Source organism: Oreochromis aureus, linkage group 6, assembly GCF_013358895.1.
Source record: "Oreochromis aureus strain Israel breed Guangdong linkage group 6, ZZ_aureus, whole genome shotgun sequence".
NCBI lineage: Eukaryota > Metazoa > Chordata > Actinopteri > Cichliformes > Cichlidae > Oreochromis > Oreochromis aureus.
The window spans coordinates 24,818,855-24,840,721 of NC_052947.1; the positions used below are offsets into that span (position 1 = coordinate 24,818,855).

Below are 21,867 nucleotides of genomic sequence, written 5' to 3' on the forward strand. Positions count from 1 at the left end.
AAACAATATGAGGACAGTGTAACACACACACTACAATCACTGGTCCTACCATATGAGGACTTCTACTTTCCTGTTGGAGGTTGAGACAGGATGGAAGGAGAGCAGGAAGTAGCTGGCACAAATGATTCTATTGACACAACAGGTCAGTGAGATTAATGAACTGAACACAACAGACTCTTTCAAAATAAAACAGGAAAAATGGCATGAAAATACAAACGTTGTAATATACAACCCTAACATAAACTCCTTAAAACAATGTTAATAACGTTAAGCCAAACTCAACTAACCCGCCACTAAACATAAGAAACTCAAAAACCTTAGAATAACGTCAGAAACGCTGGGCCAGAGACCCAGACCCTATTGGTTTGTGCTAAATACGAAAACATTATTATTAACATTTAAATCCCCCAAACATATCTTGTGTTGAAAAAAAAATGTGTGTTGCAGTTAGCTACACTTAAAAGAGCTTAGACTGACTGTCTGTGCAGTTGAAGATGCAGAGCACGTGCAAGGCCACAGGTCCCTTTAACTCCAGTGGGAATTTAAAACAGTTAAATTAAACTTCTAATATCTATTGTTGAAGATAAATCTTAAGTAATTTTTAGCATTTATCATCATTCATCACACAGTTTGTTCAAATCGATTGTGTATTGTTTTAGTTCCGTTTAACTAGCGTTAATTAGCTTGTTAAACATACAACTTTACCTTGCTAAATGTGCGTCGAGTCATGGATATCAAAGGTAAATACATACGTCAAGACAAATCTCTGCTGAGTGCTGAAGGTCCCGGATGTGCAGTTCACTCAGAGCTCCGGCGAGTTTGTATCTTGCCGTGACCAGCAGCTCTTTGGTTGAGGCTTTCGAACAATCAGATGCAGCGTTACTCACTTGTTGTCCAATCACAGACGTCGTTCTATGCTCCACTGACGAAATGCCGCATCCTCTCACCAGCCACGGGCTCTCCTCGTCCATTTAACAACAAAAACACAGCAACACTCGCTGTATTTGAGGTAGGAACACTTGAGAAGTGTCACAGTGTTTTGCAAACTGCTGTTACAGTTAATTTCGTTCCGTTAATTTGTTTGGTTCCTATTCTTAAGTAACACTTAAATACACATGTGGTTAGCTTGCTGGTCTAGTTTAAGTTAGCATGGGCATGCTGTTCACTGATGGAGTAATGCCAAAATTGGCCTGATATTGTCAGTGTGTTATCATAAACATGTCCTAATTTGTCATGAAAAGAAGAGCAGTACCCCTAGACCCTCAAGTGAAAATACAGATAATAGATAAGCAATTTAAGAAAATAAGTATAATGTGTATAATAAATGATTTTACTGTCACTTTCCTGGGTTTGTTGACCCAGCATTTTAAGTTTTAGTTTGTTTGGATGTCGATGTTTATTTATAAGTTCTTTAGGTTAGCTAAGTTCATTTGTTTATTAGATTACCCTTGTGATGTCTGTTTTATTGTGAAAGTCCTTGTCCTATATGCAGTGAGTCTAGTTTTGTTTCCCTTGTCTTGTTAGGTCTGATTTGTCCCAGCTGTTCCTCATCCCCTCATTGTCTCTCTGTGTACTTACAAGGGCTTGCAAAAGTATTCGTCCCCCTTTTCCACATTTTGTCACATTACTGCCACAAACATGAATCAATTTTAATGGAATCCAATTTCAGCAAAAGGTGGTTCTACAAAGTATTGACTCAGGGGCTGAATAATTACGCACACCCCCTTTTCAGTTATTTATTTGTAAAAATGTTTGGAATCATGTATGATTTTCATTCCACTTCTCACGTGTAGACCACTTTGTATTGGTCTTTCATATGCGAGTCCAATAAAATTGATTCATGTTTGTGGCAGTAATGTGACAAAATGTGGAAAAGTTCAAGGGGCGAATACTTTTGCAAGCCACTGTAAGTCCTGTCCTCATTTGTTCAGTGTCAGGTCATCTGTTGTCTTTGGTGCCACGTTTCCATGTTCCAGGTATGTTTGTATCCATGTCAGGTTTCATGGTTTGTCCCCAGGTTAGGTTATTGTTTAGCTTCACTTCTGCCTTTTGTTTTGTAATCTTTTAATTCAATTAAATTCAATTTTATTTATATAGCACCAAATCACAACAACAATCGCCTCAAGGCGCTTTATATATTGTACAGTAGATCGCACAATAATAGATACAGAGGAAAACCCAACAATCATACGACCACCTATGAGCAAGAACTTTGGCGACAGTGCGAAGGAAAAACTCCCTTTAACAGGAAGAAACCTCCAGCAGAACCAGGCTCAGGGAGGGCGGGGCCATCTGCTGTGATTGGTTGGGGTGAGAGAAGGAAGACAGGATAAAGACATGCTGTGGATTAATAACAAGTATGATTCAGTGCAGAGAGGTCTATTAACACATAGTGAGTGAGAAAGGTGACTGGAAAGGAAAAAACTCAGTGCATCATGGGAATCCCGGCAGCTCACGTTCACTGCAGCACAACTAAGGGAGGATTCAGGGTCACCTGATCCTGCCCTAACTATATGCTTTAGCAAAAGGAAAGTTTGAAGCCTAATCTTAAAAGTAGAGATAGTGTCTGTCTCCGAATCCAAACTGGAAGCTGGTTCTGCCTATTTTACCAGCCTTAATAAACAGCTTGCTTTCTGTTAATATTAAAATTTTCTTTCACGTTCCTTTGTGTCTGCATTTTGGGTCCATTCCTCAAATTCATACATGTGTCTAACCGTTTTTCCCCACTCGGCGACACACCCGTCGGGGTCAAACTCTGGTAATTGGTGATTCTGTTCTCAGACATGTGAAGCTAGAGAGACACCGGCAACCATAGTTAATTGTCTTCCAGGGGCCAGAGCAGGCGACATTGAAGGAAATTTAAAACTGCTGGCTAAGTGTAGTGAAGTAGATTCTGGGGTAGGATTTTACATGATGTCCACAAACGCACCACTAACATCCACACCTTCCCAGTTGACAATTAGCAGGCTTATAAGAAACAGCTGCGCTTCACTACCAGAAGGAGTCATTTGGTAGTCTTGTCCATCCAAGGTGGCTGCGAGCATTAGGCAGTTAAGCGCTGCAGATCTCTCCAGGAAAGTTACTCAGTTTAGTATTGCCCTTTAGAGAGTGGTAAGTGGGACTCTTGTGTTCATCATAACGTGGCATAGTAGGGTGGACTTTGACAACTGTTCCCTCTTTTGTTGCAGGCTTGCACTATACTACTGCTGTCTTGTCATATGCTGTTTTGTTTGTTACGCAATGCTTTTATAACAAACAGTAATTTGGGGTGTATTTGTTTTATGTAGATCTTTTACTAATCTGTTTAATGTTTTATGCTTTCTTTTATTGCTTTAGTGGAGGTGTGGCTGCTTGTTGAGGGGCTAGGCACGTGAGGTGGAATCCCTCCCGATGCATGCGAGTGTACACCGGGCATAGGTAGATTGCACCGTTTAGTGTGAGTGAGGTCTGCAGTGAAATCACATGGGTGAGTAATTGGTGGCACCCTTGGGCACTCCTCCCTGTAGGTTGCCTCCTCAAGTGGCCGGTCTCCACCATTTTGTTTAGTTGCTCTTTTATCATGTTGTGATTGTTTTAGGGTAGCATCGTGGTAGGGAGTCTGGTCGTTTTAATTAACTATTTTGCCGTCTCAACCCTGCTACCTTAGGTGCCTCTTTGATTTTATAATTCTATGTTTTAGTAGTTCTTCTTAATAAACCTTGATTTGTAAAATTCACCTGCCTCACCTTTGCCGTTAATAACAAGTCTGTGGGCTTTGGTTGCCAGTGTAACACTTACATTGGCTAGAGATATCTTTCCTGGGTGTAACTCCCTCCCCAGGTGGCGTTGTCAACATCTTAGTTACCGTCCCCGGTTATTCCTCATTCGCGCCACCACATAAGGGTAAGCGTAAATTCAGTAAAATCATAATTCACATCGGCAGTAATGACACCCAGTTACGCCAATCGGAGGTCACTGAAATCAATATCGAATCAGTGTGTAACTTTGCCAAAACAATGTTGACTCTGTAGTTTTCTCTGGTCCCCTCCCAATCAGACCAGGAGTGACCTGTTTAGCTGCATTTCTCCTTAAATTGCTGTCTGTGTTGTCCCAGAAATGATGTCGGCTTCATAGATAATTGGCAAAGCTTCTGGAGGAAACCTGGTCTTGTTAGGAGAGCGGCATCCATCCCACTTTGGATGGAGCAGCTCTCATTTCTAGAAATATGGACAAATTTATTAAAGCCCCAAAATATGACTATCCAGAGTTGGGACCAAGAAGCAGAGTTGCAGTCTTACACGCCTCTCTGCAGCTTCTCTCCTCCTGCTACCCCCAAAACCCATCTCCACTGAGACCGTGTCAGCTCCCAAACAGACAAAAACAAACTAAAACCAGCAAAAACAATTTAAACATAAAAAAAATCAAAAAGAAAGAACAATACAGTATCCACATCTGAACCAAAGAGTAAAACATTGTGGATTATTAAATATTAGGTCTCTCTCCTCCAAGTCTGTTAGTACATGACTTAATAATTGATCAACAAATCGATTTACTCTGCCTTACAGAAACCTGGTTGCAGTCGGATGATTATGTTAGTTAAAATGAATCAACACCCCGAGTAATTCTAACTACCAGAAATCGCAAAGCACAGGCGGAGGGGCGGTGTGGCAGCAATTTTTCACACCAGCCTATTAATTAACGAAAGACCAAGACAGACTTTTAATTCATTTGAAAGCCTGATGCTTAGCCTCGTCCACCCCAGCTGTAAAACTCAGAAACCAGTCTTACTTGTTATCATCTATCGTCCACCTGGGCCTTACAGAGTTTCTGTCTGATTTCTCAGACTTTTTATCTGATTTAGTGCTCAGCTCAGATAAAATAATTATTGTGGGTGATTTTAACATCCATGTAGATGCTAAAAATGACAGCCTCAACATGGCATTTAATCTGTTATTAGACTCAATTGGCTTCTCTCAAAATGTAAAAGAACCCACCCACCACTTTTATCACACTCTAGATCTTGTTTTAACATATGAAATAGAAACTGAACATTTAACAGTGTTTCCTGAAAACCCTCTGCCGTCTGATCATTTCCTGATAACATGTACATTTACAGTAATTGATTACACAGCAGTAAAGGCCCTGGTGTGGTGCCTATGGGTCTAGCTAGGCCCTGGTGCGGTGCAGATGGCCTCAGAAAACAGCACAGGCCCTGGTTGAGGCTCAGTTGGTTTATGCTAGCAGCACAGGCCCTGGTGTGGTGCAGACAACTTCTGGTAGTAGCAGAGGAGAAAAACCAAAACAAAAAAACAACCCAAAATTCAAAGCAGACATTCAACAAGGAGACATGCTGCTGCCCTCTTGGAATTCAGAGTCGAGACTGAGCCTGATGATCATACTGAATCACATGACAGCGGCAGGAATCTCTAAGTTCAACTGCAGATTGCAGATGCAATTATATTAATGCAGATTAATATAAACTCTTCAAGGGTCAAAATCTGCACACACATCATTCTGCTTAGTGAAGGTCAGACAATTTGTGCATTGATTTTGAGAAGTAAGACTCATTAAATAACAGTAATATAATTACACAAATGTTGAAACTTTATATTTTGAGACATTTTGTCAACAACAAAAAACCCCAAGATGTGCAGGCACTAATAACTGAATCTAAAGACCTTCATTTTTGTCAAGATTTGCCTGATTTAACTGTTGTTACCCTTGCTTAAGCCCCAAGAAGGGTATAACCTGGGTCAAATGTGTTATTGTGTCTGACACACCTACAAAATGAGGACTCGCAGAGTGACGTCACTATAACCTGGGTCAAATGTGTTATTGTGTCTGACACACCTACAAAATGAGGACTCGCAGAGTGACGTCACTATAACCTGGGTCAAATGTGTTATTGTGTCTGACACACCTACAAAATGAGGACTCACAGAGTGGCGTCACTGAAAGTGTGTTAAAAGTGTGTTTTGTTCCAAAACTGGCCAGTAGGCGGCGAAACTGAAAGTGAGCAAAAACGCTAAACACACTTAAACACACTTTTTCATAAAATTGTGATATTTCAGGACATTCGAGATTTTTGGTTTGGGAGCATGTTGGGGGCCTCTAGAACACTTTAGAAGGCTCGGAAAAATGAGGACCTCAAAAATGTCCTCATTTTTCCGAGCGTCCTCATTTTGTGAGTGTGTTATCATAAAATTGTCCTCAGATGTCACGAAAACAAGTAAGTACACACACACACACACACACACACACACACACACACACACACACACACATACACGTGCACGTCCGCAAATGTGCATGTGAATGTGCGTGAATGGACAAAATCAAATATCGACCTGACTGCCAAAAGAAAATCCCTCTGAAAGCTACAACAGTGCTCTCCTCAGTTAATCTGAAGATTTTCACATTAATCAGAAATGTGCATCCATCAAATTTCAAAAAGTACTGAAGATGCTCATCACACATTTTTTGATCTGTAAGTGAGTCCTGTAATTGCTCATTCAATTTCACCTCTCATAGCAGACCACAGCAAACCCTAGCTGCCCTCTTCCTTCTGAAGTTAATTATCATCTTTCTGGTCTTCACATCCTGAAGCAGATCATTTCTCCCAGACCCTTTTTTTCTTTGTTGTTGTTTCTTTGTTTTGTTTTTACCTTCTTTATCTTTAGAAAGTACAAAATGTGATTTGTCTTATATTTGGTACGAAATGTAAAAAAAATCCTGTGGTCATTATAGTTGCAGCTGAATTTTCTTATAAATGTCGCGTTTAATTTATCTGCAACTTAGAGGCTTTAGATTTGTATTTCAAAATTTTCAGTTGAAGTTTCCAGGATGCTGACACAAACATTGTTATGTAACCTGTTAAACCAGATGTTAATCTCGCTTAAATAACACTTAATCAACTGAAAAATACAAATGAGTTAGGAGCAGCAACAAAAGTTCCATTTTATTTAGTCTCACATAATTTATGGTTGATTCTTACAGGAGGAAGAACTGAACCGGTGGAAGTTTTGTAGCAATTACACTCTTCCACCCTCTTTCATCATTGTTGACAGTGCAAGCCATTTGTATCCTGCAAAAATAGACAAAAAAATGGAAGAGATCAGTTTCGTGTGTCAACTTGGTTGTAAAACATGTGCCATTTACAGTAGCCTCTTGTTGTCTACCTTTAAGGAACCTTTAAATGATTCAAAACCAGTCAGATCCTGTGTGTCGGTGTGCTATGCCTGTAAATAGCTGAACGTCCAGCATGTTGCTATGTATATTTTTGTTGACTACTGAAGACTTTTTATATCCACATGTGTTAATATGAGGAATCAATTGCTGACTGTAAGCAGGCATGAAGTGACAACACTGATTTGAACAGCATGAGAACTCTGCAGAACCAAAATCTGGACTGCTATCTGCAGAGGTGAGCATGGAGAGTCCACGCACAGAGATTTAATGGCCAAAAAGTTTTGTGCACACACTTTGGGTCCCCCTCCAGTGATAGGTGCACTATCCACTGTATACCCTGCGTTCTCATTCTTGCTCTAGCAGCTGAGAATCCTAATGACTGCATTAAAAAAAGGAAAGTTTTCACACATCCAGTAAAATAGTACACCTTCATATTTCCTCAACACAAGCTGCATTAAATTTAGTAAACTCTGATTTTTTAATTAAAATTTCTGACTCAAACTGATTTATGAATACCTTTCAGTAAAACTCATAACATTACCATCAACCATAGCAGGATTTTCTTTTTAATATTAAAACCTGATTAACATGAAGTAAGCTAAGCCAGATGTCATATGTCAAAGTAAAGCTGCAAGTCTTTTTTTTTTTTGTTGTCTTTTCAATAGCCAGATTGATGACTGAGACCCACACCAGTGTAACTGAAGAATACCGTGGGTTCCTCTTTGCATGTACACCGCTTTGTTGTATGTGATGCCGATTAATATAACAGTCCTGCTATTAACCCTATAATGCCATCCTCTAGAGTATTAATTCAAAATCAGAATAAAGACGTGTCCTTGATTAACAACAATGGGCTTCCCTTAAAATGGCACAATGCTACAGATGAATACAGATCAAGGTTTGCTATGAACCTATAAATATTTCTGCACTTCTGACAATCCTGTCCAATCTCTTCCTGTTTTTTTACAGTCAGGTTATCATACCAGAAACACATATTGAACATAATAATACTTTCAATCAAGCAGACAAAGTGTCCTGGCGACACCAGAGCTTCTTAATATCCTAATTAGAAATAATCTCTGACAAGGTTCTCGTAATTAGAATCAATATTACACATAAAATTTGTGATTTTTTTTCTTTTGTTTTCACTCAGGTCAAAACAAAACCTGAGCAGGACTGATTGTATGTGTTATTGTATGTATTAGCCATAGATATGTGTTCCTAATAAATAGGTGTCCCAAACATGCATCTAAAGTGGGGATGATTTACACTGAAGCATTTAAGGAATACCTTTGATATTACACAAGAAAAGTCATGTTGTGTCCTTATTCCATATAAACACACACTAAAATGCTTCACAGACGCTTCTTAAATTTCTACAGGATTTTGTCAGGATTACAAAAGTCTTCACTGGTGTTTATCTTTTGTTTTCTTTTTTTTTTGGATGTGAGTCTCAGTATCTGCCTGAGTGGGCTAAAGTCTAAATTATACAGTCCACATCTCCACTCTCTGGGGAAAACAATAGCACATATAAATAGGATCATAATCAGAGCTCTCTCTCTCTCCCTCTCCCACTCTCTCTCCCTCTCTCTCTGTCTCTCTCCCTCTCTCCCACACACTCACGCTAGCAGGGATCAGGGCAGATGCACAACCACCAGGCTGGAGCGGCTCTGATCAGCTACTATGGAGCAACAAGCCCAAGCTCAGGATGGAGACATGTGCAAGTTCGTGCAAAACAACTCTTGGAGCGTATTCATGACAAAGGTGTTTCTGTATTAAAGGGAAACAAGGAAGAAAAAGAGGGGAGAGCGGCAGAGACTGTAAATCCACTCAAGTTTCTCTTTTTTTTTTGGAAGATGAAACCACTAATTCAGTCTGCAATAACACAAAGGTGAGTGTTTAAAGCTCCATCTTTTTGTTTGTTCCCCCACAGGAAAGGACTTAGTCATAAGAAGTGTTTTAATTTTGTAATGATGGAACAATTACATGTAAGCTTTTAGCCCAGCGTATTTCCTTTCTTCACCCAAGTCTAGATCTCTTTAAAAGTGCATTATAAGGAGCTGCCACCTTTGTAGGCTCTGCTGCAGTTCTTCTTTCCCTGTTCTGACTAACTAATTAACTACCGAGAAAATGTAATCAATACTTAAATGAAACCCTGATGCTACTGAATAAGTCAACTGTAATAAATGTGGGCAGGGCAAACAGATAGAGGAAAAGATTTCAAAGGACTACATCATTTTCAAGGTTAGGATAGTATTCCGCTCTCACCACCCTCCTCCTCCTCCACCTCCCAGCTGTCAATTATTCCTGCAGGCTTTGGATTGATTTTCAGCACTGGACAGCTCCTGTGGCCTCAATGAAACGGACACACGTCATAGCTGCAGCTTTGTTTGAAAACTGCCCCGTCATAACTTTTGCGTGCACTGTGTGAACCATTGATCGGCTTGTTAGACCTTCTCCTGCAGGGACGGACGGAGCAGAGATGGAAACTTATATGTTTTTAATCTAATGATGACCTGTATTTATAGGATGGATCAGAATATACTTTACTGAAATGATGCTTCAGTAGAGATACATGTAAAATCTCTTTCTGTATGCCTGATCTAGGAAACTGTACTTAACATATCGAAAGTAAAAGTGCTGATGCCATAGTTCAGTTGTCACTCAAATACCAGCAAAATTCATTCCCATTGATCACTTTTTGAGTTTCAGTCCCCGTTCATTATCAGCAGAGCTGAGGGGGAAGATATCAAGTCAATCAAAGGCAAATGTTCAAGTGAAGTCAGAAGTTTTTGTTTTCCTGTCAAGTCAAAGGTCTCAAGATTAATGACTAGAGTTTGACTTCATCCACATCTCTATTACAGAGCAAAAATACAGGTCTCAGGTCATATAAACCAGTATGTTTATCTAATGCACTCTAAAGGGAAGTAAAAGTGAAGTGAGAAGAGTAATATTTTTTTTTCCTGAAATGTACAAAATTGAAGCAGAAACTGAAAAGAACAGAAGTTTAAAAATAAAGATTAGATTCCATCCCTGCATGTAATTAAAATTTGCAGACAGACTGTTCATTGTTCATTCTCCAAATTGAACAGAGTGAAAATCATGACGTGGTGTCCATTATAAAGGTGCTTTTATGATACAGATTATTGATACACTGAACAACCATCCACAAACTACCACAGCAGCTGCAGTCCTTAGAAAGGAAACCATTCTCTCCTTTTTATTCATTTACTTGAGCTGATTTGCCTGTGGTCATTATCATGAGGTCCATGAAGCCATGAGTCTGGTAAGCGCAGGGACGTTTCCAGGATTTTGCAATTGGGGTGACACAGGGGGCCACGAGGAACAGAGGCAGGGGTGGGGCACAGGAAATCCAAATATTTAATGAGATTTAAAAGTCAGTGCAGAAAAACTGGGCAAGATTCTCTGCTTCATGCACAGCCCTGTGTCCTGTTGATGTTTTCATTATACGGAAAAGTCTACTGAACAAGAATTTTGTGTTGGACACAGTAATTGTTTTAAAAGTGTAAAAAAAAAAGTAAGTACATTTTTTTATTTAAGTAAAAGTTATATTCCTATATGGTTTTTAAAATAAAAAAAAACAAAAGTAAGAAAAAGGAGAATACCCTAGCAATTTTCTGATGGCACATGATCTATTTATTAAGGTTTATGTGCATTTCTGTAAATAATCAAATTCAAGGTCTGGTTAAAAATACAGAAAAACATAAAAAAAAATGTATTAAGGAAATTCCTTCACTTTAAGATGGTTCATAATACAGAGTTTTTATGGAACTTTCTGCAGTGTACTTCAGTCACTTAATAGTGCACAAAAAGTAATACAAACAAAATATATATTTAATTAAATAAAGCAAACACACTCATTATATTGCACATTTCAAAATCACATATATATTCTTATTGGATCATAATTAATGATTCGTTGATGTTGATCACTTTAGTGTTGCAGCTGTTGATTATTTTTTATTATCTTTACAATAAATTGTGTGAAGTAGAAAGTGCAGTATTTGGTCATATAGTGGTGCTGGGCAATGTAAGTATGCTAGTCCAGCAGCTGTTAGCAGCACTTACTTTATCCACTGGCTTTCATATGTAGAAGACTAGGTACATTTTAATTCTTTTAATAAGACTAAACCTTTTCAACAGTTTCAACTAGTCACTGCTTATTTCTAGTGTGTGTGTGTGTGTGTGTGTGTGTGTGTGTGTTTGTAGTCAGGTCTGCTTAGTGATCAAGATCCTATTTTTTTTTTTTAACTTGGACAGAGTGTAGAGCCAGTGCTGTCCTCAGGGATATGTAGGTCCTTCTCACTTAAGAACATCTTGTACAGAAATACAGAAAAATAGAGGACAACAAAAAAAGAAAGTCACACCCAAAAGCGTGCCAGTTCTCTCGCACATTTCTTTAAAAAAAAAAAAAAGTATTTACACGGGCAGAAGGAAGAAATACAAAAACAGGGTGCAGAATACGTGTGTGTGTGTGTGTGTGTGTGTGTGTGTGTGTGTGTGTGTGTGTGTGTGTGTGTGTGTGTGTGTGTGTGTGTGTGTGTGTGTGTGTGTGTGTGTGTGTGTGTGTGTGTGTGTGTGTGTGTGTGTGTGTGTGTGTGTGTGTGTGTGTGTGTGTGTGTGTGTGTTACCCTATTGTGGTGTGTAAATCTTCTAGTTTATGCAAATGGCATTACACTTTATAGTAACATCCTCTGATGTCATAATCTCTTCATCTTAATCTGTATTTTTTTCCCACTCTTTGGCCACCTCGAATGACCTTGCACCTGTAAACCTTTATTTCTTTGTTTCTTTCCCTTTCTCTTTATCTGTGTGTTTCTTTTTTCTCATTCCCTTCTTCTCATATGATCAGATGTCAGATTACATGATCAGATTACACAAAAGGGCTTAAGCCAGGTCATACAGCTACTGCCATCCACCTTTCGTATTGTTGTTTGGATCGAGGGATTAAGGGAAGTAGTAATCTGTTATTTGAAGAGGGCTTCCTCCATCCTCTCCTCTGCATGGGATTATTCTGTTGGAATATGAAAGTTTGGCTTGGCTGACGTAGTTGAATAAGAGCTACGTCACGCATGAGCATCCCTCTCAGAGTCTTTGACACAGTATTTAATAATAATATTAATCTTGTAGAGCTTTGTCATGCACTGTGCTGTATCCCTGTTGAGTTTTGGTGCGACTCTGTGGATGACTCTCGCCTCTCTCAGTCAGTTTATCTCGTCCTGTCTCACAGGATAGATCATCATCACACACAAACACACAGAGCACAGCGAATCAGTCCCTTTGAGAGGAGAGACGTTCCTATGGCGACAGCTAATACACTAACTATGATCATCAATTACTGCAGCTCTCTCCCTGCACTACTGTCAGCTGGGAAAAAAGGGACCAGCATGCATATAAAACAGTAATTGACTAATGATGAGGAATAAGAAAATAGAAGAGAAAGTACAAATATCCAGAAGTGACATCGCGCTACAGTCCGTTGTTTTACATAGAGGACACAGGAAGAGGTAGTGAGTGGGTCTGTGGTAAACTTTTCTCAACTTCGAGGGGAAGCAAACCACTGATTGACATGTAGCAGTGTAATAGATGGTTACCTAGGCAACAGGGGCCTTGAATGTCCATTAGTGACAAACGGTCAGGTTCAAAGCGATACATGAGAAGTGTGGACATACCTTAAGGAGACATTAATTGAACAAAGAATTGCAGAGAATTTCAAATTGCTAGGATTATTTAAATCCACATGTACATGCTGTATGTTGCTCCATTTAGGTTTTAACACCACAGTTCAGCATTTTGACTAAAGCTGGAAGGAATTTTCAGGTAGTTTGTGTCACATTTAGGCAGCCTGAAGAGACACCACACAGGAAGCGTTTCAAATTCGTAGCTGATCGGTGCAGTTTAACATGTGTTACATGATGGTAAAGGCTTGTATTCAAAGTAAAGGGGATGTTCAAACTCTACCTTATTTTATTTTTACTTATTTCGTAACTGGTGGAAACAAAAATGGGCCTGTATTACATGATGTTTACCTTCATAGCTGTTTTGTTCACGTTTTAGTAAGAAGTTAGTAAGTTAGTAAGACAGTTAGTAAGAACAAAAGCTTGTTTTATGAAACTTGTAATGTTCTTTTATGTTTTTATTGAGATCATGTCATAGAGTAGAATATTTTTCTAACAGCCCAATAAAGTGACAGGATTTTCTGAAGCATCGGAAGTTTCGCCTGCACTCCTAGAAGGTGAACTTGGTTTTGTGAAACCACTACTTCTATAATCATTAAATACATTAAATTGTATTTAACTGCGTTCACTGAAAGATGTTTCGTGGCTTTGTCAAAATGATGATCACCATGGCAACAACACTATACTGCTGTGCTGTACTATAAATACTGCAAGGTATTTCCCTTATTTTGGACACTATGCGAGCAAACAGATCAGCCAACATGGCTCCAAAGGCTTAACTACGATTACAAAAAAAAAAAGTTTTGTTGGGGGGCTAATAGTTTGAGAGTTATCATTTTTTTATTTTATTATATCCATGCCCATTCATATCTTCAAACCTTGTTGTAAATTGATTTTTAGTTATTTATTTATATTTTTGTAGTGTTGTCCGTTCTTTAAAAAAAAATCTTCTTTATTTCTGACATTGACTAAAACTTAAAAACAAATGAAATAACGCATAATAAACTTATAAGTATAATTTTAATTTTCACCATTGTAATAAAAAGAAACAATCTTTAACCACTAAGGATAGGCAGTTCAGTTTAATCTGCCATCTGAGAAGTCAAGAAAACAGAAGTAATAAATGGATTTTGCGAATGTGGCTGAAGCACAAATATAAGGGAGGTAGAAAGGGTGAATTTGTGGTTCAAGGTGTCCTTGGGCAAGATGTTGAACCCCAGATTGGTCCTGATGTATCCATCAGAGTAAATGTGTGCATGAAAGTAAGAAATATCCTTAAACGTATAGAATAATGTGCTTCATGAATGTGTGTATGATTGTGGTGTGGAGTTAAAAGCATTTTGAGTGCTCGCTTAAATGTGAAAAGCACAAGGGTATATGCACTCACAGATAATTTAACTACATGTGCCTGTTCAATCCAAATGTCTAATCATCTAAATACATGGCAGCAAGTCCTTGCATTTGGGTATGCAGACACGATCTAGATGCCCTGCAGAAGTTCAGCATGGTATGGTTGTGGCTGCTGTTCAAAAGTGAGAACAGCATTGGGTTCAAAAAAGAGAAAATATCGAGTGGCAGTTCTCTAGTTGAAAATGCTTTGCTGATGTCAGATGTCAGAGGAGAATGGCCAGGCTGCTTTGAGCTGAAAGAAAGGTAGTAAGTTAAATAACAGTCAATAAAATCAAGGTATGCAGAAGAGCATCTCTGAACACAAAATAAATGAAACCTGAAGAAGTCTGGAAAAATGTTGCCTCGTCCAGTGAGTCTTAATTTAGATCGCAGGTCAGAATTTGGTGTGAACAACATAGCTGTGTCTTGCCTTGCATCAGTAGCTCAGGGTGCTATCAGTGGTGTAATGGTGTGGGGGGAATATTTGGGACACTTTGGGTGTCTTAGTACAAACTTAGCATCGTTTAAATGGCAAAGCCTACCTAAGTTTTTTTGCTGATCATGTCATTCTGTTGGCTGCTTCCAGCAGGATAACGCACCATGTCACAAAGTTTAAATCACCCCAAACTGGTTTCTTGAAAGTAGCAATGATTTCCTTTTACTTAAATGGCCCGCTCAAACCAACAGAGCACCTCTGTGATGTGGTGGTATGAGAGATGTACGACAAATCGACAGCATTTGAGTGAAGTTATGATGTCAGTATGGCATTGTGTGCGTGTGAATGTCAGTACTAGTCAATTTACAATTTAAGATGAAATTATTGGTATTTGGAAAAAACTGTAAATCATCAAAAAAACTAAACAAACTTTATCTTGAGAAGCGAAACAAAACTGCATGTCATGTAAAACTGCAAAGCCTAAAGAAGCAAATATAATAGCGTCATTAATGACATGTTTCTGCTGACAAATCTAAACAAAATTTAGTCAAAATATAACAAATCTACAATAAATCAGGGCAACAAGAAAGAGTAATTTTCCCATCATAAATGCAGGCCAAACAGACCAGCCTGTGAAATGTGTCGTGCTCGCTTTAGCCCACAAATGAACCCGTTGACACTCACACGGGTCTGACCCGTGTGGCATGGCATACTGCCTGACGTCTTTAAGAACTCCATAAGTAAAGGTTCCCTCCTCCAGCTGTGAGAGTTAAGATGATGTAATCATCTGCCCTATTGGGATTATCCAATAGAAGATCATCCTTTATCCAGCCACTGAGCAGCCAGTTCGTAACATCTGTCCTTGGTGTAACACGAGCATGGAACCGTTGCACACAAGGGTTCATTACACGACACCAAATCCCATCAAAATCTGCTTGCGTGTGTGTGCTCATGTGTGTTAAAATGTGTAGCGGTGCATGTGCTTGTTATTGACGTAATGGCGATATCGAACGGAGGCTTTTAAACTACAGTTGTCAGAAATTTTCCCAAGACAATCCATTTCTGCTCTTTCATTAATGCACGCCTGTCGGCTAATTCACGTCAGCCAAAGTGATTCACGTACAATAAAACATAAACCACTAACGCCCTGTCGTGTTGCGTGTGACTGGCCCTCTACTGGTTATGCAACCCTGTGGTTTTTGTTCATCCCGGTTCCCGGTTTGCTGACATAACCCTGTCATCAGGCCAAAACAGCGAATCAATTGTTCCTCTAACAGTAGATTACCACTGATTCATCTCTTAAAACCTCTGTCCCTTCCACAGCCCGTCTGGTTTTCCACCCCTGGTTTGGCCTGAAGGTCCCTAAGGCTAATCACTAGCAAGGACCTAATCAATGTGCTGTCATTATACAAAACTGTCTGGTCTGCTCCATGCATTAGGAAAGGCCAAAGTTTGTGAGGGATTTTTGATTGTGAATTTTTGACCTTTTTTCTTTATGTATCTATGGATGGTGGGCTGTGGGAGATTTGTGTCTTCTGTTTGTGTGTTAGCCCCCATTTGACGAGATGTCATTACTTTATTACAAATATTCGACGTCCAGTGGGAATCAGTCCTACTATCTTCAGTGTCTCTGACATTGCTTTAGGTTGCCATTTGTAATTCTCCATTAAAAGTCTAAACCAGCGAAATTGTTATTTTTTATGTTGCTGCTTTTTCAATCTTTATTTTATCACATTAGAACTTATTTGTGTGGTGAATGAATATAAATTCACTTGACTCCGGAGCTGCCCTTATTCTTCGTGGCATGGATTTGGCTATGAACCAAAGATGCTGGAGATTGGTTCATTGTTTAATGACCAACTATGCAGGTGTACCTAATAAAGTGTCCAGTGAGTGACAATGTAGACTGCGAGTGATAAACAGACAGGTGAAAATTATCCGAATGTTCAGTGTTTAAAAAATTCTCAGAAATTTAAATTGGTGCATTAAAATGTAATGCAGCAATCCTCTAGAATTGCCAGAGGAATGGTGCAGAAGGTTTACAGTAAATCAACTGAATAATCTGCATTAGAGCTGGCAATAATGTCCATGAGTGTTACTGAAGAAGACAGGACTGTCCATTTTACTGCTGACAGAATTTTCTATAATGTGATGGAATGACATGGGAAGGGGCAGTGGGAATCATAATCGTATCAATAATATCATTGGATCATTAATTATGGATTCATTGATGTGTTGTATGATGTGTAGGTGTTGTAAATAAGTGCCTTTTATATATCTATATATAAATGATGGAAATGATGGAGGGGAAACTGAAGATGGTTAATTCCTCGGCCCTCGGGGGCAATCATATTCCTAGGAATTCCCAGGAATTCCCAACTTCAGTTTCCCATTTCCCATTTTATATGCTGTGATCTACGCTCAAATTTTGATATATTCTCATATTCTATAAAAACTCAGTATGGCTCCTTTTTGTCCTCTACATTCACAGAAAATGCACCAAGAGAGCGCAGTGCTGATAACAAACGCAAGTCACACCTGAGCTCATACTGCCTCCCTGTTCAGCAACAGTACGTTAATGGTTGGAACTGCCCGCCCCAACCTACATTACTGCCCCCGCAGATACAGCCTGATGATCACCGGTGCCATGGGAGCGGTGCGGGTCAACAGGTAAGAGGCAATGGGAATGAAACTATGTCAGTGGATACAGCTTCTAGAACATTTCTTCCTTTCAATTTGGCAAAGTATGTCCATTCATTAGTAGCCTTTTAAACATAGATATATTAAAAGTAAACCACAAAATCAAAGCGTTAGATTGAAACAGATGCACAGCTTTACTCCAAGTTTTAAAAAATTGAATTATAGGCTTTAACTATAGTTTAACTGAGTATTACTAGATCACTGGGCTATCAGCTTTTAGAACATTGTTTTTATTGAGCCACAAAACTTTCTTTATTTTTTTCCATCTACGCACTGATATTTACAACAACTAACAAAAGATGATTACAAAAGACATCGCTGATGCCATGCAAACATGTAACTTTGGCCGAGAAACTCAGAGGCTTAATGATGCAAGGATTAGTACAGCTGCAGAATATAGATTAAAGTTGATAGAGCCCATATTTATATCTGCTTTTATATAACCTAGTCATACTAATATCTGATTGACAGCTTATTAAAAACTCACAATGTGGTTCTGAATAACACTGATCTGCACATCAGTTACTGTTTGTGAAATTCCTAAAAAAGCGTAACATTTAATAGAGTTTAAAAAAAGAAAAAAGAAAATGAATTGTACTTACTTGTTGCCATATTTCAATCTCAGGTACACAGAGCTGTTAGAGCTGCAGGTCTGTCAGGATTTGTTGAGGCAGCTTGGAGATTAAGATCAATATAAAGGGTTTGCTTTTGATTGGCTTATAGAAAATAATATCTTAGAAAAAAATATTATAAACACACACACTTATATACCACACTGATAGTGAAGATGTCAACATACACATAAGGATTTATAATTCTGACAAAATTAGAGCTAAGCTGTAGCTGTTACAGAGAGTACTAGTTTTCTGGACACATGTCAGTGAGATTTTTATTTCTGTCTGTGTCATGCAGGTTTATTCATATTTGTTCGAACAAATGTAATCAGTCATTATCAGTCAAAGTTAGCTTGATGCAACCATTCATACTGTTGATGCAGGTGGATGATAAAATCTAAAATCAGCAGTTTACATTTCAGGCTCCATAAACTACTAATTAAGAATTTAGTTTGACTCATTTTTTTTGTTTCTTTCTCAGTTTTTCCTTCATTTTTCTTCCAGATACAGCATCGTTTCCACAGATGAAGATGTCCTGAAGATCTCCAGCCTGGGCCTCCACAACGGACACAGTCCTCTGAGCCAGCAAACGCTATCCGGGGCCTGCATGCGAGGTGAGGAAGGAGGAGGGGGAGGAGGAGAGTGTCCAGGAAGCGATGACGGAAGAGGGGCTCTGTCTCTGAGGGTGACAAATGATCCGATTGTCCACAACAGCTGCCGAGCTTCACCTTCGTGCCGCCTGGGCCTGGATCTGGGCACCGGGCGTGTGCGCAGTCGCTTTGTGAAGAAGAATGGCCAGTGCAACGTGGTTTTCAACAACATGGAGGATAAACCACGGCGATACCTGGCTGACATCTTCACCACTTGTGTGGACATACGCTGGCGCTACCTCCTGCTCATCTTCACCACCACCTTCCTTCTGTCTTGGCTGCTGTTTGGCCTGATCTTTTGGGGAGTGGCATACGCTCATGGAGACTTTGACATTCGCATCCCTGATAAGGACGGAGATGCTCGAAGTAGCACAGAGGAAGGAAAAACCGAGCGGCGGCCATGTATTCTCCACATCCAGGGTTTCATTGGGGCATTCCTCTTCTCCATAGAGACCCAGACCACCATTGGATACGGTTTCCGGTGTGTAACCGAAGAGTGTCCGTTTGCAGTGGTGACCGTTGTGGTGCAGTCCATTGTGGGCTGCATTATTGACTCCTTCATGATAGGGACCATCATGGCAAAGATGGTGCGGCCCAAAAAGCGGGCGCAGACCTTGCTGTTCTCGCATCACGCTGTCATCGCTCTGCGAGACGGGAAGCTGTGCCTCATGTGGCGCCTGGGGAACATGCGCAAAAGCCACATTGTAGAGGCCCACGTCCGTGCTCAGCTCATAAAGCCCTACGTGACTGCAGAGGGCGAATACCTCCCCTTGGAGCAAACGGACATTGATGTCGGCTACGACGACGGACTGGATCGGCTGTTTCTGGTGTCGCCCCTGGTGGTGGTCCACGAGATCAACAAGAACAGTCCTCTGTATAACCTGAACCGCAATGACCTGCAGAAGGAGGACTTTGAGATTGTGGTCATCCTGGAGGGCATGGTGGAGGCGACAGCTATGACTACTCAGGCTCGCAGCTCTTACTTGGCCAAGGAGATCCTTTGGGGTCACCGCTTTGAGCCTGTGGTGTTTGAGAAGGGCGACCGCTACCATGTGGACTATTCCCGCTTCCATAAGACCTATGAAGTGCCATCTACACCTATATGCAGTGCCAGGGAACTGAACCAGATGATGGGTCACAGGGGGCACTCCTCATCCTCCAGCTCGAGCTGCTCTCAGTCCCCATCGCCGTTTGCTCCGAGGGCGAGCCATCGCCTGCTGGGCTCACACTCCCCCAGCGCTTTCTGCTATGAGAATGAGGTAGCTTTGTGCTGTGGGGATGATGAGGATGAGAAGGATGCGAAGGAGGAGCTGGGCGATTTAGGTTTCAAGGAGACATTTGTGGAAGAGCAGAGAGTGGAGATGTTATGTGTTCTGGACACAGAAAATCAGATCAGCCTTGACAGACTACAGCCTGCTCTACCTTTATACATAAGCAGAGAGTCAGGAGTTTAATCAATGGTAATGGCTGCTCTTCCATTTATTTCCTCTCTTTGCGTGCACCCAACCAAAGTATTGAACTCTTGTAAAAAATAAAAGCTGGCGAACGCAATTTAAAGCATACACGTGGAGGTCTTGCGAAAATACACAGCTTTTAGTTCACATGGTTTCAGATAATGCACACTTTCAGTGTAACATCAACATCTGTCGAACCGCACAGCTCAGCTGCTCTTAAACACGGTGACGAGGTAATTCTCTTCAATCACGAGTTACCCTGAAAATTCAATTGCTTACTTGTCTGTTTCTGTGTGACCTGTGTTTTAGGTGCAACTAAGCTTTGTGTTATTGATTTCCATTCATTTTTGTTTTTGTAAATATGATATAATTTTCTTTTAACTTTATAATGAGTTGACATGATATGCAGATAGCTACAGGATAAAAATAAGTAAGCATGACGCAGATGCTTCAAACTTTAACACACTTGTTTTCTTTGTGTAAAAATAAATGACTTCTGTATTTTCATCTTCTGTCTTCTTGCCTGAATTCTGCTGCATTTCACATCTGATAAGTAAGCACTTCTCTCTTTTTTCTTTCAGAATTCATCACTGTATATTCTTTAGCGCTAACAAAGCACAGATAAAATCCAGAACCACACGATACAATTCAAACCTGTGCACACGACGAACAAGCACTTTATTCTTACTTTTTTTCAACAAACACAAACACTTTGCAACTGTGTGATGTTTTGTATGAACAAAACCACCTAATAAACAGCAGTATGTACTGTTATGACTGGAACTGCCTCTTGTGAGTCTCAAAATTATTTCACATTTTCAAATAATTTTTCATCTTTCGTGCCATTTACCGCTTTCATTAGTCCAATTACGACATACTTTTAGCCTTATTATGTGTTGTGATGTCACAGGTCCTTTTTTTTAATGAAAGTATACAAATCAGGTTTTTCTAAAAAATTAAAAGCACTTCAAACTGCTGAAAACTGAAGCATGTTTAAAGCCTAGTGCAAAAAAAAGAAGAAAGGTTCAGTCTCTATATTTGAACCCTCAAAACAACTTTATAGGGGCTTAATAAGCTGGTGATTTGCAGTGCCTGCGTCCATCTTTTGTATACAGTCTATGAAAAGGGCTCTAACAAAGGCTCTGGGTTATTTGTTGCACTCTTTTAGTTGTTGCTATAAACTAAACTTACATTAAGATATTTTTATAAAGAATATTTTACAGAGTGAAGTCAGTGGATAACAGATTATTTTGGGGTCCATAACTACTTCTTTCACTCTTTTGGTTACCGTGGAAGTAGTTATGTTGGAAGTGGGCAGGTCTTAGAAGGAAGAGATGATATCACATCTTTTTGTTCACCAATCAGGTTTCAGAACCAGCTGACTTTTGTTCTTATGAAAGTTTGGTTGCTGCTGGTCAAATCTGGTCAATATTGTGTAACTTTAACTTAAACTTGAGTATAAATTACTTTGATTTTATTTATTTGTTTTTACTTTAAGGAGCTGATGGATGAAGAGATAGAGAGATGGAGGAAGGTTAGTGAACCAGGGAGGGAAGAAGATTACTAAGGAGGAAGTGAGGTCAGCTATTAAGAGGTTAAAGAGTGGAAAGGTGCTTGGTCCAGATGACGTACCTGTGCAGGTATGGAGATTTCTAAGGGAGAGGGCAGCAGACTTTTTGACCAGATTGTTTGACACAGTCCTGGAGAGTGAGAGGATGCCTAAAGAATGAAGAAGTGTACTGATACACTGATAAGGTG

At 39.7% G+C, this 21,867-nt stretch overlaps 1 protein-coding gene across 3 annotated transcripts; it reads left to right on the forward strand.

Annotated features, from left to right (window-relative positions):
• The first annotated feature begins 932 nt into the window (after positions 1 to 932).
• On the forward strand, positions 933 to 20,851 carry LOC116321363 (inward rectifier potassium channel 4-like). 3 transcript variants are annotated; one of them, XM_039613077.1, is made up of 4 exons: positions 933 to 1,009; positions 8,799 to 9,058; positions 17,183 to 17,361; positions 18,510 to 20,851. In XM_039613077.1, exons 3-4 carry the CDS (start codon positions 17,270 to 17,272, stop codon positions 20,107 to 20,109), a joined length of 1,692 nt encoding a protein of 563 aa, XP_039469011.1. In that variant the 5' UTR covers positions 933 to 1,009; positions 8,799 to 9,058; positions 17,183 to 17,269; the 3' UTR covers positions 20,110 to 20,851. The 3 variants fall into 3 exon arrangements, with proteins under 3 accessions (XP_039469011.1, XP_039469010.1, XP_039469009.1); XM_039613076.1 differs by having other exon boundaries at positions 951 to 1,009; positions 8,796 to 9,058; XM_039613075.1 differs by lacking the exon at positions 933 to 1,009 and adding an exon at positions 3,408 to 3,466.
• The last annotated feature ends 1,016 nt before the right edge of the window (positions 20,852 to 21,867 follow it).